Genomic DNA, 17,192 nt, shown 5'->3' with positions numbered 1-17,192 from the left:
TTATGGAATTTATTGGTGTTGACGATTTGCATTATACATTTTACGACTATCACGACTAAAATCCAAATAATAAATATTGTAAAATGAACAATAGCACATTATTAGTCACTGATATTAATTAAAAATTATTAAAGACTATAAATTGAAATTTTGTAAATAAAGAAGTAGAAACCCATAAGCTTTCTTCGCCAATGCAGTCACAGATTAGAAAATATGTCTCAACAACAATGAATCACTGTCACAGACTACACTAATATTGACAGTCTTAAAATTTTTACCTCCCTGTGAAAAAATTAGACAAATTGGATAGTTGTCAGTACTTATTATGTTACTTACACAAACTAAACAAGTTATGCAAAGTTTAAAACTTAATAAAAAATATTGCAAAATAGCTTCAGTGAATAAATTATTCAGAGATTTCTATATGTTAAAATATTGTACGTAATTAAAAAATACGTACTGATTCGTACCCATTATAAAGTCTTTTGGTTGGCAACCCTAGATCGTAGACAGCTTTCTTCGACAACGTTGCCATCTTAATGATTTTACCACTACATCTGGTGGATTTGATGGCATTGGAGGTCTAAACCTGGTAGATATTTATTTTTTAGTAGCCTTAATAAACATACTAAATTATTATTGTACATTAAAAACATTTCTATTCAGAAGTTACACTTTGAATATGCTTAGACAACAAGTTAGAAATAAAATGGTATAACCATAATATTAAAAGATTCTAAGGGACATTTAAGGAAATGTATACAATAAAACACACAAATAGCGTATATCAATTATTTGTAGTTGCTCGCAAGTTCTACCTTAAAACTCATTAAAGTCTCTAAAACGATTAAATTAGTGTAATTAGTAATTATTGTTGCGTTTTATTTCTCCCTTTTAAGAAAATATGTTGTTTATAATATATATAATAATAATGTTTATTTAATCTTGATACACATTTACATTTTAGTTTACTGTAGTTCTATATATAATTTTGGAAAGGATTAAACAATTAATGAAACTTTTCTTTACTTTCGTTGATAATAATCAACGAAAGTGAAAAAAAATCATACTTAGGGGAATTTCGGTTACTAGACGGTAAATTTCTGGCGACTCAAAACAGATGTTAATTGGCAACACTGGCACGCGATGCTACCTTTGCGTTTACTGCTACGCTTAAAATAATTTACTTTAGCCGGTTATTCCATTCTTTAATGTAAATCTCATTGGCGCGAAATAGTCCCTTTTGTTTTACAACAACAAAATGGCTGGTGTTAAATCATTAGCAGTAAGAGGAATACGAAGTTTCGGTCCAGAAGAAGTTGATGAACAACGTATAATATTTGATAAACCTTTAACTCTCATATTGGGACAAAATGGTTGTGGTAAAACAACCATTATTGAGTGTCTGCGTTATGCTATCACAGGCCAAATGCCACCGGGCAGCCGCAATGAGTGCTTTGTACATGATCCTAAAGTTAATAGGAGCACTGAGGTTATGGCTCAAGTTAAACTGAAGGTAAACATTATTTTATGTAAAAAAAAAAACAATAGCGACCAATTTATTTCTAACCTTAAAATACTTCAAGTGTCAGTTTTAAATTAAATAAACATAACCGACTAGTATAAATAAACTTAAGAAGTATTGCTTCTAATCTGTCACTAATGTTTTTTTTAATATTCGTAATATCAATAATAATAAAAGTTAAAGCATTCTAGATCTAGTATAGTCAAATCTAGATTCAATTGTGGTTTAACAGTTTAATTTTTTTTTCGCAAACAGCGCTGTTTTCCTAAAATAAATATATGTTATTTAAATATTTCCTTCGTTATTATTATGATGCATCAGATTGTTCAATATTATTTACATTTTTGATCTATCTACCTATTGGTAATAGAAGTAACAACATCACATGTAATTTATGTATGGCCCTATCACTTTATCAAAATATTGGTTTATTTAATATAATAAATGTTGTGAAACCTAGATAACAGGATGGTAAGTACAGTTACATTAAGAATAAAAGTTTTCAAAACACTAACATTAAATAATACCCTTTCACTATGATTATTGCAGATATCTAACATATTAATCTATGACTATAAATAAAATTGAAGTGTCTGTTTGTAATATTGAAATAATCAATTCTTACTGTATGCATATAAATATAAATATGCATACACCAAAATTTCCTTTTTTTACAATTTTTGTGTCTGTCTGTTTGTTCTGGCTAATCTCTGAAATGGCTGGACCGATTTTGACGGGACTTTTATTGGCAAGTAGCTGATATAATATGGACTTAGGCAATTTTTATTTTAGAAAATGAAAGTTAAATTCCATGTGGACAAAATCGTGGGGAACATAGTTTGTCATTAGTTTGTTTAACTCAATAATATTTTAGGATTACTGGGAAATGTATTCTACCTATTTTCTTAATTTTGTATGCTTAAACAAGGTATAAGATCACACATGACATAAACACAATAATTCATTGTCAATATTTAAATTTTTTTTAGATTATGAATGCAAAAGATAAACAACTTGAAGTCTCGAGATCTATGAGAGTGACGGCTTTGCATAATAAGAAAACAAAATTTCAGACATTAGATTCCTTTTTATCAATAGTTGATGAGGGAGGCAAAACAAAAGATATATCATCAAGATGTGCTGATTTGGATTTTGTAATGTTTGAAGAACTTGGTATTTAATTTTTATATATTTAAATATTCATTGCCATAATATAATATAAGTAAATATGCAACAATTTTGATACTTACTGATACTGCAAGAAAAAGTATATTGTTATAAATGATTTTTAATTTTTATTATAAAATTGAATGTTTTAATATTTGTATTTAAAGGTGTCTCAAAAGCTATCCTGAATTCTGTTATATTTTGTCATCAAGAAGATTCCAGTTGGCCTCTTGATGAGGGGAAAAAGGTAAAGGAAAGATTTGATGAAATTTTTGATGCAGATAAATACAGTGATTGCTTTGACCGTCTCAAGAAAATTAGAAAAGAATATGCCCAAACCCTTAAATTGCTTGGTAAGTATGCATTAAACTTATCAATAATTATCAACATATGTTAGTAGTATAATGTGCATATTTATATAACATGAATATTTATATAACAGAGCAAGAAGTAAAGCATTTAACAGAAAAGAAAGAAGACTTAGATAAAAGAAAGTTAGATATGGTCAACACAGAGTCTAAAATATCTGAAAATGAACTCAAGATTACAGAAATGGCTCAAGAACTTAAACCCGTTACAGAAAAAATAAAAGCTATTCAGACTTTAGAGAAGAATTTGGCTACATTTGAAGCCAATAAAGAGAAAATTAAAGCAAGGTTACATTTTTTTACTATTTATATTATGTACTATAATAAATTTGCTAAGCCATATATACAAGCTGTTTTCAAGAGTCATCACAAATCAACTCCCGCGAAAGTTTGACGAGTTTCAACCCCCGGAACAGGCCGGGTTTCGAAGTGGTTATGGCACCATAGATCACATTCAGACAGTTAGGCAGATTATACAGAAAACCGAAGAGTATAATCAACCTCTGTGTCTAGCCTTTGTTGACTATGAGAAGGCCTTTTACTCTATCGAGACCTGGTCTGTTCTGGAGTCTCTGCAGCGATGCTAAGTCGCCTGGCGATACATCGAAGTGCTGAGATGTCTCTATAACGCTGCTACAATGACCGTCCAAGTACAAAACCAGCAGACTAAGCATATCCACCTGAAACGTGGAGTAAGACAGGGGATGTTATATCCCTAAGTTGTTTAGCGATGCTAAGTCGCCTGGCGATACATCGAAGTGCTGAGATGTCTCTATAACGCTGCTACAATGACCGTCCAAGTACAAAACCAGCGTTGCGGGTAAAAAATGGAAGAGAAGGGCTGAAGATCGTGCCCAGTGGCGTGCCTTGGGAGAGGCCTATGTCCAGCAGTGGACTGCAGTGGGCTGATGATGATGATGATGATTATAATAAATACAAATTGAAACTACATCTATTAGATTTTTTGCAGTTTCAAAAGTTATGTAATTTTATAATATTATTAAATTTCAGATTAGAGCACTGTCGAACCCAGGAAGAAGAATTGAAGAAAACTATTAAGAATATGTTTGAAGGAACTACTGCTGAATTGCAAGAAAAAATCGGTAGGTATATTTTGATAGAAAATAAATCAAAATGTCAGTTTTATGTTAAATAATTGTATCATGAAACTTTAATTTTAGCTAACTATGCAACAACACATAAACAAAAGCAAAAGGAACTTGAAGAATCTTATAAAAAAAACTCAAGCTTTAATAAAGAAGAAGAAAAAATTGCCAATGAGAAAACCTCCAATGAATTGAAATTAAACAAATTTATTTTGCTTGAGGGTCAAAATCAAGAGAAAATTGATAAAAGAAATAAAATGCTAGTAGAAACAGCAAAACTCGCTGAAATTGATGGTGTAACTGAAGTAGAAACAAATGAAGATGCTGATAAAGTTATAAAGGAAATAACAAACAAAATTAATAGCTTAAAGCAAGATCTTAATGAACTGAAATCTGTAGCTGATAGTGAGGAAAAGAAAATGCAAGTTTTTGTTGACGAAAGTAGGGATGCACTTTCACGACATAAACAAAAGATTTCTGGTAAAGAATCTGAAATTAATAAGAATAAGAGAGACATCAATAAGTTGGATAGAGACATAAATGATGCCAATGAATCAAAAGTTAAATTGGAAACTTTGGAATCGAAAATGAATGTTGCTGAGGAGGAGTACCAACAGGCAGTGAGCGAACTGAATCCTGAAGAAGCCCAACAGGAAATAAATGATGATGAAAAAGCTTTAGAGACACATGAAAATGAAATTGTAGATTTAGATGACAAGGTCTGTTAATATATAACTAAACAATTGAAATTAATGAATTATTGTAATATAATTTTATTTGTCAATTTGGTATTAATTTATTAAATCAAATAATCTTTCAGACCTATCAAAATGAAATAAATTTATATACTATTTGCAAATAATTTGGTTATTATACCGGAGGGAGATTTTTGTACAAAATCGTCTCTGTGGGTACCTCTGTCTCACCTATTTCTGCTGCCAAGGAAGTTTGAAGGGTGAGATATGTGAGTCATAGTACTTTAATCTTGTATAATTACAATTCATGAGTGATACCATGAGAATCGTAATATATTTTCTTATAACAATGATCTTCATATGTATAAGCACTCATAACTACATTTTAAAACGTATGAAGGCAGTCACCTTTTCTTGATGGACATTCACAAAAAACAAAAACATGTTACCTTTTCCAAGATAATAATTATTTTTACAGATTACAAAATTACAAAAACACAATGAAAAGATGAAAGAAAGGGACATGATTGAAGGTACATTGAAACAAAAAGAGAAACAGTCATTGGTATTAAAGAATAAACACAAGTCGGCAATAACAGAGCTTCTTGGTAATATGCCAGAAAAGGACTTTGCAATCTCCATAAATAAGTATGAATATGACATACGCAATGAAGTAGAAACTATGAAGCAAAAATTGAAAGATCAGCAACTAGAGGTGAAATTTTGTTAATATCAACAAGTTTGTTAGATACCTGTTTTTTTAATCTGTAACTAAATTTGGTTGATATTATTCCCCTTTACAGAAATTTGTATTTCATACACGCTCATTGACACATTATCAAAATTTCAAACTTTTATATCAGTTTATATACACAGTGAATTTAGAAAAATTTCATTAATATTATTAAAGCAGAATTTCTATTTATTTATAGGCAAAAAGCCTAGAAACAGAACGTAAACATGTACGGGAGACATTAAATGAACGTCGCAGCGAACTGACCAAGGCAGAGGACCAAATATATCAAGCTTGTGGTACTCAGTCGTATACAGCTACATTAGACAAGATCACTAACTCGGTGGACAAATTACAGGTTGAATTTTTATTACTAATTAATTATGTGTCTAAGACAAAAGAGAGACTAGGAGACTCTCTTTTTGTGCAAATGAGAGGTGGTCTGACTGATCACTTAATTAGTCAGACCACTTGTATTAACAATCTGTAAGAGAGACACTGGCTATGTGTCTGATTGTATTCCCATTCTTTCTAATCTTCACTAGATCATAGCAGCGCCATACAATTTAGGCAGCCAGAAGTATCATTATATCACTATTTAAAGATAATAGTAAGTATGATATATTTAATAAATAGGTAGACATAATACAGTTCTAAAATTTCCTTGTTAACAATTTTAAGGGTGAGTTCTCCTATGCTACTATAAGAAGAAAGAACTTTTGGGCATTCTTATGGACCTTTGTGTCCATAAGAATGCCCAAATGAGTTATGATCTTAATTCTCTATTAATGAACTGTACAACTTACTCATTTTCATTACAGGATGAACAAAATGTTCTTCAATCTTCAATTTTCATTATTAATAAATATAAAGGACAACTCAAGGACAACAACTGTTGTCCATTATGCAGCCGAGGATTTGAGAATGAATCAGAGGTATGTACTTTTAATATTAGAATTAATTCTGCGATTTTATATTTTCTGTACATTGATCACGACGCAAGTGTTGAAAAAAACCTTTTTAAAGTGAGTATACGTATCTAACGACCCCAGCACGGTTTGTGGAGTATATGTGAGGTCAAATAACTTTTTTTTTTTAAATATCTGAGTAATTCCCGACAATATAGTAAAAAACGTATCAAAATCTGTTTTTTGATGACAAATAAACTGGCGGCTGTGATGGTAACAGTAACCGGCATTATTATACATGTACAACACGTTATCATGTGACACTTGTGCCATGCCATTTCAAGGACCAAATACCTCTGTTGCATGGTTTAGAAGAAGGATGCGTAGAAACATTATATTTCAGATTTTAGAATTACAGATTTCTTTTTATTTCTCATTCAGGTAACCGATCTGATATCACAAATGACAACACAAGTGATGAATGTGCCTGCTAAACTTGAAAAAGTCACTGAAGAGTTGCAAAAAATATCTGCTAAGAAGGATGAATTGATAAGCATGAAATCTCTGAACGAAAGAATTATCACACTAAAGGAAACCGATATTCCGCAATTAGAAAAACGATTGAAAGACATTGAGCAGGTGTTTATACAGAAATCTACCTTTACTATATTATGCGTGTCCATCAGGCGGCAGATGGCCTTCAGCCGCTCTGTCATGTCTTCCGCAGTTTTTGAGTACCCTCTGCAGGCCCAAAGCCTTAAAATATTTTTGTAAAGAAAAAATATATTATTTCTTTAAATCAATATATTGTTGAAATAAGATCATTGTAGAATGATTAAAATTTTTAAAATATGGTTTTATTATGTAGAGATATTACTGGGTTAGTAACAAACTATTGTTTAATGGTTTATTTCAAGACTTATTATTCAAATGGTCTTTTTCTAATGTATTATATATTTTAATGTTGTATATACTTATGTAAACTATATTGTTAATCAACTGTTTTATTAAATTGCAGAAAATATCAGTTTTATCTGAATCATCGGAAGAGATAACAAAGAGTTTAATAGAGCCGGAACAGAAGATGCAGACGGCTAAAATCCTTCAAGGTGAAATGCCGTTGCTTGACAGATATAATCAAGATATCAAATCAATTTCTAATATGGTGAGCAATTTTTTAATTGTGATGAAACCAAACCACTTGAACAAGAACCCAGCATGTAAACTGTAATATTTTTTAAATAATCAGACTAATTGTCTGATTGACTAGTTTGGATTTTTTTGATGATGGGTCGATGTACGGTGGGGACCATTCGATTGGATGATCCATGAAATAAATATGTTCACATTTATAGAAGTACTAGCAAACCCGGCCACGCGTTGCTCTGACTAATAATAGACAAATAATCTGCAATAAAATAATATTGTGACTATAAATTGAGATGTAAAACAATCTTTCAAGTTGGATCAAAATGCACACAATGTGCGCATTTTGATGCAAATCTAATTTGCAATCGGTTCAGTAGTTTAACGTTTTACGTTTCACGTTCAACAACACGACACGTAATATATATTATGATATATTACATTAATTTTACACTTTATATTAAGTAAGTTGAAATTTACAGTTGGAGACTGCTCAAGCACAATGTGCAGATTTAGGATTTAACATGACATTGGATGATGCAAATGCAAAAAAGGTAGATCTACGGCAAAAAATTGTTACAATGAAAGCCCGAATCAAGAGCAACCAAAGAAAACTAAATGCACATAACAAGAAAATACAAACTATGGCTGACAAAAAGAACAAATTGAAGGAGCAGTACCTGAATGTGCAGAAAAAGGTATAATATAACTTTGTTTTCTTAAAATGATATAATTATGTTATTTTTTCATAATCAGCCCACACGCGAACAAAGATATCCATGCAGATGGCTTTGTAAAGTCTACCTCGGCAACATGTATTGATATATAAAAATATACGGTATTTTATATAGTCTTATCAATCAAAAAGACTAAATTTAATAAAAACTATATAATTTTATAATAAATATTTAGACTTTCTCTGGAAACTATAACCAAATTTATTTATAAAATATTAATTCGTAGGTTCAAGAAATAGTTAACCTGCAAGAAAAGAAGAAACAATTAGAGTCGGATGCACAAAAATTCGTAGAGGAATTAAAAGAATTACAAGAGTCCATCGCGCCATTGGAAGTTACTCTCAAGGAAAAAGAAGCTGCTAAAAATGAAACGGTAAAAAAACACAGGTATGTTAGTTAAAACCTTAAAACATTGAATAACAATAGGTTTCATAAATTGAAATGCCATGCAGTGTCTGCTATTGGTTTTTCATGTTAGCGAAGTAGCCTAATGGAATGTGTACCTGCAGATTTGAAGTAAATACTTCATGCTTTTGAGAAAAAAGTGTTATATTAACTAAATAAGTAATTTGGCAAAAGTCCGTCAATGTCATGGAACTGTATTAAAATATAAAATATTATAATTTGTTAAAAAAATGTAAGATGTATTGACTTTGCTAGAGTTTGTTCAACATCACTTAGAAATAATTAACTTTATTAATTAAAATTTATTATAGTTATGTATCTAACCCTATATAATTCTGATTTGCCTATAATTTTATTATGTTGAGTATGGTGTATAAGTGTTTTAACATTATAGATTAGTTAGAATTCTGAGATCTCATTAATTGAATCGAGATCATATTCATTCTAACAGCATTGACATATCAGGTATCTCAGTCTAGGTTATATTTTCATCCGCTAAGCGGCTTGCTTTAAGAATTGTGTTGGTGGAAGGGTGAATGGGGCAGAGAAATTACGAGATAAGGCGCATAATAATCCTCCAGAATGGCAATGTATCACGAGAGTCACATAACGGAAGTGCGTGGTTCAGTTCATGTATATCATCATGTGAGCTTTTTACCATTCCAGTTACATATAAAAAAGTGTATTTTTATATTTCTTTAGAGATATTGTAGACACGAAGAATACCTATATAGTAAAAGTGAATAACGAATTTGATAAAGTTAAAACAATTCTTTCTGAAATAAAACAACACAAAGATCGAAACATTCCCCGTGAGATGGAGAAGATAAAGGAAGCTAATAACAAACTTATGGAGAAACAAAAACAAATCATGATTGACAGAGATGTGCTCACCAAAAGAATAGATAGTTTGAAAGATGAAATTGCCAAACAAGAAGTGAGTAGTAAACATTTTTACATAGACATAGAGACTATTATTTGTTTCAAGAAAATAAATAATTCTGTAATAAATTTCTATGTTTACTTTAACATATACAACATTAATATAAAGAAATAAATGTTTAAAACTAGCCGGCTATGAATACAGTAATCCCATATTTATCTCTTGTGCCTTACAAAATATCAGATACAACCTAATCATTCATAAATTTTCTTAATATTTTTTAAGATATACAAACGTGATCTGGATGACAACTCTAAATTGCGTAAAACCCAAGAAGACATTGAAAATTGTCATAAGGACGAAGTCAAAAATAACGAGAGGATGAGCGGTGTGAACATGGACTCTTTGTCAGAAAAGGAAGCACTGATTTCTAAGCAAACGAAGCTGTTCCGTGAGAAGGCACATCTGGAAGGCAGTTTAAATGAACAACAGGTGACGTAAAAATATTATTTATTCATTTTTAATAATTTATATGTTATGTATAGACTTTGATGTGAGATCATTACATAGACATAATTATTCCGGAACAATTTTTTGTTCATTGCAAAATATTAAAGTATTTAAGTAAGTTACGTCATCTTAACTCACTTAATTACTTTAATATTTTATGCTGTGTTTACATTTGTCCATAGATAACACAGCCTATTAGAGATATGTCTAGTACTAGTCTAATATAATTAATTCTAGTAATTGCATTTTTATTTTATAGGTAAGATTAAAACAAATTAAACAAGAAGTTAAGAAACTTGAAAGTAAAGATATAGAAAGAAAGTATAAAGAGAAGTATTATGAATTCAATGTTACTAAAGTCCTGGATAAAGACATCAGGGATTACTCAGTTGCACTGGAGAAGTGTCTAATGGAATTCCACAAAGAGAAAATGGAAAACATTAACCTGATTATCAGGTATAATAAATCAAATATATTAAAAACGTGATTAAATTTTATTTAGTTAGTTTTTATTGGTGTTGTTAATAAAAACATTTGTTTCTTCATTTAGGGAGATGTGGCGAAAGATATACAGAGGAAACGATATTGATTATATTGAAATAAAAACTGAAAGTAGCATGTCTGCTGATTCAGAACGTCGCAAATATGATTATAGGTAAAACATTGACTTTTTTATTAGTAAGTATTGGTAGTGCAAGATCTTTTTTTAAGTTTGGTGTATATTGATTTGACGTCATATTTTCAGAGTTGTGCAATGTAAAAATAATGTGGAAATCGATATGCGTGGTAGATGCAGTGCGGGACAGAAAGTTTTAGCTTGTCTTATTATAAGATTGGCACTTGCTGAGACATTCAGCTCCAGGTAATTATTTTGAACAAAGGCACTTGTCGCATAATATACGCTTTAATATTTTTTCATGTTAATGAAATGTAATGAAAATAACGAGCATAGTTAATGCTCGCGCCTTGATTGGCATGGTATTCTTCTGTAAATATATATTTTATAATGGAATAACTGTAGTAAATATTTTTAAATACTTAGATGATAAAAATCAAAATACAGATGCATAAAATTTTAAATACGCAAACCGTTTTCGCTCTTACAATTTATAATATATTCGATAACAGAAGAGATTATTTGTAATAACAAAATATTGTTCTATTTAGATTTGGAATCTTAGCCCTGGATGAGCCAACAACAAATTTGGACCAAGAGAACATTAGAAGCCTTTGTGCGGCGCTCGGCGAAATAGTACAGGAGCGAATGTCGCAGAAAAATTTCATGTTCATCATTATCACACATGACAGGGAATTTATTGAATCTCTTGGTAACATCGATAAAGTCTCCCACTTCTATGAAGTGTCAAGAAATGATGAAGGCAAGTCCAGAATTAAAAGGATTCGATTCTCATAAGAGTAGTGTTTAATTACAAATTTATATGGAACAGCCATTCCTTAGATATATTTTTTCTAGTATGCGTTAAATAAGGCTGTGCCTTACAGAATGAATACATTTTATCTTAATTAATCTGTTTTATGTAAGAAATTTATCATTAAATTTTTTTTACTCATGTACTCACTCTTATTATTTATTTTGACTTTGAACTCTTTAGTAACAAATAAGTTCATGTTTTTTTCTTAATAAACCTGTTGTTTTCCGAAAATTTTGCTATCACTAGTATGACTCGCCATATTATATTTACTACATTTAGTAATCATAGTTAATAAATGATAATCCATCATTTCAATGAAAAGAATAAATAAAAATATTATATTTTTCATTAGTTATTTCCTTTCTATTTTGGATTTTAGTTCTGTGATCTGGAATCAGCATTACAATGTGCAGAAAAGTTCATTAAACAACAATATTATCGCTTGAGTCACGTCGATAAAAATTATGAGTCCTCTTTATCACATTATAAGATTATGAGTCTATAAATCGCCGTAAACAGTTTGATATGGTTTTCTTATATAAATTGTTGAATAGTCAAATTGATTCCCCCTTTCTCCTGTCATCTATAAATTTTAACGTACAAATACGTAGACCTGCACGTCTCTAGACGCTCCAGTAATTGCTTTATACCCCGTTCCATCAATATGTATAACACTAAGTTTGTTGACTTGGATCCGTTTTCTTCTTTTTTTTTTGTAAGTTTATTGCATATTCCTAAAACTTGTAGTTTCAGCCGTCGTCGTCAGCATTAAAGGACTATCATCGTGCTTTGCTTTTTCTAAGGAGTAAGGTGTCATGCATCTGTACTCAGTAATTATCTACAATGTCTCACCTTCAACACGACCACAGCTTACAAAGTAAAATGCTTGGCGACTGAAATAGCTAAGGGAAAGGTACCCATGCAGGCGACTTTTTATAAAGACTCGGCAAAAGTACAGTGGAATTAAGAACCTTCTCCTTTTTAAGTCCTTTAGAAGAATGATAGTTGTTCATGACATCTAAATAAGCAAGTAAACAATAAATTCCACTTCAATATAAGTTTATTAGAATAAAGAATTTTCTATTTTATTCTTTTTAAAAAATAATTTCAGTTAACTTCGACATCGTTATATAGATGGTTGGCTGGCGCACTATTCTTTTTAGGCAGCCAGCGACGCAGGGGATACCGCGCTATCTTGCTTGTATTGAATCTGTAGTACTGAACTCGACAGTTGGGGAAAAATATTAATACACAAAGAACTTCCGGATCAGAAGCAACTAAAATGTTCTACATTGATTGATAATAATATAGGAATGCTTTTATTCTGAACTGTGACATAATCTCTGGTACTTCAGCCCCGGATCTTCATTATTTAGAGGCGGGGCCAAAATTAAAAACTACCGCCTCCCAAGAATTGCCCCGGCCCTCCCCCTCCGGTCCATTTTTGAATATACATATTAACATACAATTTGTCCAATTAATATTGTTTTATTTACTTATTACAATTACAATTTTCTTGACGTCTCAGTGGTCAAGTTGTCAACGACGCGGTAATGATGAGTTCTGTGTTCATTTGCCAAATTCGAATTTGCAGCCCCAGTTGTTTGTGTCGCTACCACACCACAACTTCAGGATAAACCAAATATTTTTAGACAGTAAAAATCGCAACTATATAACTAACTTTAATAATATAAAAATCTCTTACTCGATATAACATATTACATTTATCTTTTCATCACATCCCATATAGAATAATAGTATTATGATCACAAAATTATTTTTTGTAGAATAGATTAATTAATTGGTAATTTTATTATAGGGCCAAGGCGCTCACAGATAACTATTTGGTCTATATAAAGAATTTTACTTTCTTGTAAAACTGATAACGTAATCCCCAACAACTCTGCTATCTGTGTGGATGGGAAAGACTGTGATAAACATTTCGTTATGTAAGGCACTAAATCTTCACAGAAACTTACACAAAACAAAACAAAGTTTTGTCTCTCAATGTCTGAAAAGCTCTGTTGTTCCTTATGATAAAATGCTACTAATATGTGGACTGCTTTCTCTAATGATTTTCTAAATCCTTTGTAAACATCTTTAACGATATTTAATGGGGCAGTAATCCTCAGTGAATTCAGTACAGTCAATAAACCATTACAAAACTCAGCTAAAGGATAGTAATCAAGTAAGTTCTCTGGAGGACCAGATGCCATGTTTTCATTCACTGGTCGTGGCACATTCTTAATACTGGGTACCTTGTATGACCGCATTTGCTTCTCTAATTGACTAACCACTCTTTCAAGACCACTATTTAATTGCAACAGAATATTATTTCGGAATAAAGGTGTCAACACACATCTCATATCAGCACCTACTCTCCCGAAGGACAGACACAAAAACATGCACTGATTTAATAAGGCCTCAAAGCTTGATTCATCCTCCCTCAATAGGTCTTGGTTCAATATGTGAGCTAAAATTTCCACCTAAAAATGCAAAATTATTTAATGTCATTTCACTATATAGGTGTACAATAATAAACAAATGATGCCTGGGTACCTTTTCTTTTAGCCAGCATGAAAGAGCACTTGTCCCATTTAACTCTTCATCTTTTATTTTAGAATCTTGGGTGTCTGATAGAAATATTGATTTATGCTGAGTTAATACATTGAAAAGGTGAATTCTATGCAGTTCCACAATTTTCCTCAATAATTTCTCAGGAGCTACAAATAATAAAAATTACATGATCTTAGATAATTTTACTATCATATCATCATTGAATGCAGTAGACAAACAAGAGTAACATCACCAATAACAATAATGAGTTATAAATATTTTCTGGAAAGATTTTAAATTTGTCATTAATTAGTTCTTATATTGTTATTTGTACTCACTTTCGGTATTCTTAGCATCCTCTAAAGCTTTTTGAAACCATGCATTTCTTGCCTTTAAAAAATGTAAATGTAACCCATCTGATGTAAAGATATTGTTTTTACTCCCTGCTACATATTGCAACCCATTCTCTTCATCATCTGTAGCTCGGTATACTGTATTTGCTCTACGAAGATATCCTAAAATCTAATAAGTTAAATTTATTACCATTATAGTAAATGTAAGAAATTATGATATTTACAAAAATAATTGAAAAACTTACTTGCAAACATTGTGGTAAAGGCAAATCATAACGAAGTTGATTAAATAAGTGATATAAAGTTTCAAACCACAGTGTCATTATTTCTGAAGTTGTATTCTGTAAATGAAAATAATATTATTATTTTTCAAAATATAAATATTCTCAATATAAAGACCTGGAATAGAATATTTTAATACAAAATTATATATCCATGAAATACCATTTAATGTTATAAGAAGACATACTTGCACTATAGGTATCTCAGAATATCTTTTTGATAAATTACGAACAAATGTAAATATATCCAATGCGCTCTCATAGTCTTCAGCATTAAGAGCTTCTCGCATAATGGATGGCAACTCTAGAAGTTCCAACATTTTGTCAACTTGATTACGAATACCACTGTACTGGCTGAAATTAAAAAAATTATATCAGCTAAGTCAAAATTTAATAATTGAATTTACAGAATAGGAATAGGAGTAATAGGCGTAACTTGTTTATTTTTAATACATATTCTAATTTGTATTTATTGGAATAAAATAGTTGTTTTTACAAATTTAATTTAACATTTAAAATTATAGAAGTATTAACTATTTCAATCATAAAAAATCAATTAACATTGATTTCACCTTTTCTCTTTGACAATATTCCCAACAATCTGTGAAAATTTCTCACATTCATGTAAGAAATTAGGTGTCATATTCAGAAATAGATCCAGTGACTCTTTCGACTTTCCCAAATCCTTCATTATAGTTTTTGAGGTCTCTGCTGTCTCAACAAAGGTTTTGTAATTGGTGAAAGCCAATTCCTGTGTCTGTTCTGTCAATTGTTTCATTTCCTCGGTTAATCTCTCCGGCTCTTTACGAACATACTCCCAGTTCTGTGAGCCTAACTTTTTTATGTAGTCATTGATTTCATTAAAATTCTCCAATGATTCTGTAAGTAAATTAGGGTTTCTGAGGTCTATTTAAAAGTGTATAATTGCTCATTTTTCTGTTGTGCTACGTAACACGATTAATAAAAGTTTTTTTTAATAATAAACCGAAATTATTTACCTTCCGTAGAATCGGGAAACAATAAATGACACAATTCCTTTAGTTCTTGCGCCATTTGGTAACAAAATATATATTAAAAAAATAAATACTATTATATTACAATTAATATTTGGGCACGTAACTTAATCCTTTAGATTTTATTTAAATTATTATATTTATTTTCTTCGATATCAGGCATACAATCGAGAGTGATGTGTCAGTGTCATCTTGACTATGTCAAATTGACAATTAAAAGGCACTATCTTTTTTATACACATTTATTATTGGATTTGGATACAATTGATCAAATTATAATGTAATGTGATTATAGGTAAATTCTTATAAAAACCATTGCAATATACGACAGCAGAAAGTTTTTGTTTTCTATCCTCGCAACGTTATTGCGCCCACGAATTACTGCAGTTACTCACCTTCACTGCTGCCGCGTTTGAGATGTTTACCTACTTGGTAGCACAACTTACCACAACTAGTAAAATTAACTTATAATCATATTATTACTACTTTCATTTCAACAATCTAAATCTACAGTAAATAGTTTCAATTAAAATCCGCGCCACGAGAGGAGCCGGACGGAGGAGGAGAGACACGAGAGGAGGAGGACGTTAGTAAATGTAATCTATCCATATCAAAAAGGACGGTGACAAATCGAGGAGATTGATATGTGGCCTTCTTAACACAATGATAATAGTAGAGCGATGATGATAATAATAATAATGTAATTGTATTGGTATTGCTTTATTGCTGCATAGGTACACATTTTCTTACATTTATGAGATATTAAACATGCAGTTTGCATGAACATATATCCCGGTAAATGAGGATGACTACTGAATTATGTTACACTAATGAAAATATTTTGTATCTTATTTTTATGTATTCATTTTAAAATAACATTATTATTTTACTAATTTTAAAAATGTCCTCTTCCTATTTACAGTAATAATAATTTTACATATTGGAGACCTACTACACATAACTATAACATTTACTTTAAAATTATTCCATGATTACAATTTATTCGTTATGAATTTACCTGTTCAAGAATACTATCGAGATCTTTCCGTTGAATAATTTACTAAATTGGTATTGTCAGTGACTGGCTGTCATTATTGTATGGCACAAGAATATTGGCATCTTGTGTAATCTAGATAAATGTTTACTGCACTAAGGTGATGATAATTAAAGGACCTTAAATTTTATTCATCTACTTAAAAAAAAAACACGACGGTGATCTGAAACATTATATATATACTTATGTACAAATTATGTCTAGTTTAAACAATAATTTTGAAACTAATAGATAAATCAGTCCATTAGTGAAAATATAATACCCATTTACATGTACTTATAAAAATAAGTCAAAAGAAATCGAAATTATTATGAAATAT

The 17,192-nt window shown here is 30.5% G+C and overlaps 2 protein-coding genes across 2 annotated transcripts; one reads left to right on the top strand and one right to left on the bottom strand.

The window, feature by feature from the left end:
- The first annotated feature begins 1,140 nt into the window (after positions 1-1,140).
- On the top strand, positions 1,141-11,758 carry LOC131844739 (DNA repair protein RAD50). The gene is made up of 19 exons (XM_059193701.1): positions 1,141-1,516; positions 2,515-2,698; positions 2,860-3,045; positions 3,135-3,348; positions 4,072-4,163; positions 4,242-4,885; positions 5,340-5,576; positions 5,794-5,952; positions 6,416-6,529; positions 6,944-7,141; positions 7,521-7,667; positions 8,131-8,346; positions 8,612-8,772; positions 9,493-9,727; positions 9,959-10,165; positions 10,443-10,639; positions 10,734-10,838; positions 10,929-11,045; positions 11,351-11,758. The coding sequence occupies exons 1-19, from the start codon at positions 1,262-1,264 to the stop codon at positions 11,595-11,597; spliced, it is 3,915 nt and encodes a 1,304-aa protein (XP_059049684.1). The 5' UTR covers positions 1,141-1,261; the 3' UTR covers positions 11,598-11,758.
- Positions 11,759-12,876: 1,118 nt separating this feature from the next.
- On the bottom strand, positions 12,877-15,985 carry LOC131846271 (conserved oligomeric Golgi complex subunit 8). Its single transcript, XM_059195534.1, has 7 exons — positions 15,805-15,985; positions 15,379-15,685; positions 14,995-15,160; positions 14,771-14,866; positions 14,511-14,694; positions 14,176-14,339; positions 12,877-14,102 (listed from the first exon to the last, which is right to left on the bottom strand). The coding sequence occupies exons 1-7, from the start codon at positions 15,857-15,859 to the stop codon at positions 13,410-13,412; spliced, it is 1,665 nt and encodes a 554-aa protein (XP_059051517.1). The 5' UTR covers positions 15,860-15,985; the 3' UTR covers positions 12,877-13,409.
- Between the last annotated feature and the right edge of the window lie 1,207 nt (positions 15,986-17,192).

Source organism: Achroia grisella, unplaced genomic scaffold (genome assembly GCF_030625045.1).
Source record: "Achroia grisella isolate CSIRO2021 unplaced genomic scaffold, CSIRO_AGI_Agris_v1 utg109, whole genome shotgun sequence".
Taxonomy (NCBI): Eukaryota; Metazoa; Arthropoda; class Insecta; order Lepidoptera; family Pyralidae; genus Achroia; species Achroia grisella.
Note: the sequence above shows the minus strand (reverse complement) of the source record. Positions and strands in the feature narration are given on the sequence as shown.